A 2,857-nucleotide genomic window follows, 5' to 3' on the forward strand; every position below is an offset into this window, starting at 1 on the left:
ATTCAATTGAACTCCTCCTTCTAAGAATCCTCCTTGTAGGAAATAGAGAAGACATTATTTCACACATTAATCGCCGAGTAATGTAGAAAGGTTAGAGTGTATGTTCTAGAGTCGCAGAGTAAGCAGTTGATCCTTTGGTCGCGGGTTCGAATCCCACGTAGAGATAGGTCCGTCAAGTGGGTACGTATAAATGGAGATAACGTGTGAAGATCTCTTTCTGCTCAATGTCTGCTCATTGTGTCAGTTCAACGTCCTTTCCTTCGAGGCGTTCTACACTTTTATCATTTCTTTCGTGTAAGGCCACTAATTAATACAGCATTCTCTATCATCTACCTTATTACGCATTCCTGGATAATGTTGAATGATATATTGGCACATTTCTGAGTTAGAATTCTTATGGGCAATATCAAGCATATTATGGCCGTGCTTGTTTTTCTGTGTCATGTTGACGCCTTGTTCTGCAAGAAGTTCTAGAATTTTAATATTTCCCCCTTGTGCAGCATATAATGCAGCATTCCATCCATTATTATTTACCTGTTTAAGCATATCTGGATAATGCTGGATAATATACTGGCACAAATCTAATCGAGAATTAACACACGCAATGTGAAGAATATTACCGCCATCCTTGGTTTTATATGTCATGTCGACGCCTTTTACCGCCAGAAATACTATAATTTCAACATTTCCTCCTTTTGCAGCGTATAATGCGGCATTCCATCCATAATTATTTATATGATTACGCATATCTGGGTAATGTTGGATGATATGTTTGCACATTTCTATTCGAGAACTAACACAAGCAATGTGAAGAATATTACTGCCATCCTTGGTTTTCTGTGTCATGTCGACGCCTTTTTCCGCCAGAAATTCTATAATTTCAACATTTCCTCCTTTTGCAGCGTATAATGCGGCATTCCATCCATAATTATTTATATGATTAAGCATATCTGGGTAATGTTGGATGATATGTTTGCACATTTCTATTCGAGAACTAACACAAGCAATGTGAAGAATATTATTGCCATCCTTGGTTTTCTGTGTCATGTCGACGCCTTTTTCCGCCAGAAATTCTATAATTTCAACATTTCCTCCTCGTGCAGCGTATAATGCGGCATTCCATCCATAATTATTTATATGATTAAGCATATCTGGGTAATGTTGGATGATATGTTTGCACATTTCTATTCGAGAACTAACACAAGCAATGTGAAGAATATTACTGCCATCCTTGGTTTTCTGTGTCATGTCGACGCCTTTTTTCGCCAGAAATTCTAGTATTTTGACATTTCCTCCTTTTGCAGCGTATAATGCGGCATTCCATCCACTAATATCCACCTGTTTAAGCATATCTGGATAATGCTGGATGATATGTTGGCACATTTCTAATCGAGAAAAACCACAAGCAATGTGAAGAATATTTGAACCATGCTTGTTTTTATATGTCATGTCGACGCCTTTTTCTGCCATAAGTTTTAAAATTTCAACATTTTCTCCTTGTGCGGCGTAATATGCAGCATTCCATCCATTATTATCCACCTGCTTAAGCATATCTGGGTAATGTTGCATGATATGTTGGCACATTTCTAATCGAGAATTTACACAAGCAATGTGAAGAATATTACCGCCATCCTTGGTTTTACATGTCAAGTCGACGCCTTTTTTTGTAAGAAGTTCTAGAATTTCAACATTTCCTCCTTGTGCAGCATATAATGCAGCATTCAATCCATCATTATCCACCTGCTTAAGCATATCTGGATAATGTTGAATGATATATTGGCACATTTCTGACTTGGCATTAGCACAGGCTATGTGAAGAATATTATTGCCATTCTTATTTGTGTATGTCATGTCGACGCCTTTTAGTGCCAGAAGCTGTAACACTTCAACATTCCCTCCATATGCAGCGAATAATACGGCATTCCACTCAATATAATTTACCTGATTAAGCATGTCTGGATAATGTTGAATGATATATTGGCACATTTCTGACTTAGCATTAGCACAGGCTATGTGAAGAATATTACTGCCATCCTTATTTTTATACGTCATGTCAGCGCCTTTTTGCGCCAGGAGTTCTAAAATTTCAACATTCCCTCCTTGTATGGCATGTAATGCAGCATTCCATCCATCATCATTTACCTGATTAAGAATGTCTGGATAATGTTCGATGATATGTTGGCACATTTCTAACTTAGAATTCGCACAAGCAATGTGAAGAATATTACAGCCATCCTTATTTTTATATGTCATGTCGACGTGTTTTTGCTTTAGAAGTTCTAAGATTTCAACATTTCCTCCTTTTGCAGCGTATAATGCGACATTCAATCCATCATCATTTATCTGATCAAGCATGTCTGGATAATGTTTGATGATATATTGGCACATTTCTGACTTAGAATTCGCACAAGCAATATGGAGAATATTACAGCTATCCTTATTTTTATATGTCATGTCGACACCTTTTTGTGCTAGATGCTGTAACACTTCAACATTCCCTCCTTGCGCGGCATATAATGCGACATTCCATCCATTATAATCTACCTGGTGAAGCATGTCTGGATAATGTTGGATGATATATTGGCACATTTCAAATTTAGATTGCATACAAGCAATGTGAAGAATATTACTGCCATTCTCATTTTTATATGTCAGGTCGACACCATTTTGCTCTAGAAGTTCTAAAATTTCAACATTTCCTTCTTTTGCGGCGAATAATGTGACATTCCACCCATTATCATTTATCTGATCAAGCATGTCTGGATAATTTTGGATAATATATTGGCACATTTCTGATTTAGAATTCGCACAAGCAATGTGAAAAATATGACTGCCATCCTTATTTTTATTTGTCATG

At 36.9% G+C, this 2,857-nt stretch overlaps 1 protein-coding gene across 1 annotated transcript; it reads right to left on the minus strand.

Moving 5' to 3' along the window:
• Positions 1 to 303: 303 nt before the first annotated feature.
• On the minus strand, positions 304 to 2,757 carry LOC134264067 (putative ankyrin repeat protein RF_0381). The gene has a single exon (XM_062746370.1). The coding sequence runs from the start codon at positions 2,755 to 2,757 to the stop codon at positions 304 to 306; it is 2,454 nt and encodes an 817-aa protein (XP_062602354.1).
• Positions 2,758 to 2,857: the final 100 nt, after the last annotated feature.

The sequence above is a fragment of the Saccostrea cucullata genome, unplaced genomic scaffold (assembly GCF_032062105.1).
Source record: "Saccostrea cucullata isolate Sc308-1 unplaced genomic scaffold, CSIRO_AGI_Scuc_v1 ctg10656, whole genome shotgun sequence".
Classification (NCBI taxonomy): Eukaryota; Metazoa; Mollusca; class Bivalvia; order Ostreida; family Ostreidae; genus Saccostrea; species Saccostrea cuccullata.

Excerpts from the sequence above, each read along its gene's own strand:
- LOC134264067 (XM_062746370.1), bottom strand. The coding sequence starts at position 2,757 with ATGCTTGATCAGATAAATGATAATGGGTGGAATGTCACATTATTCGCC.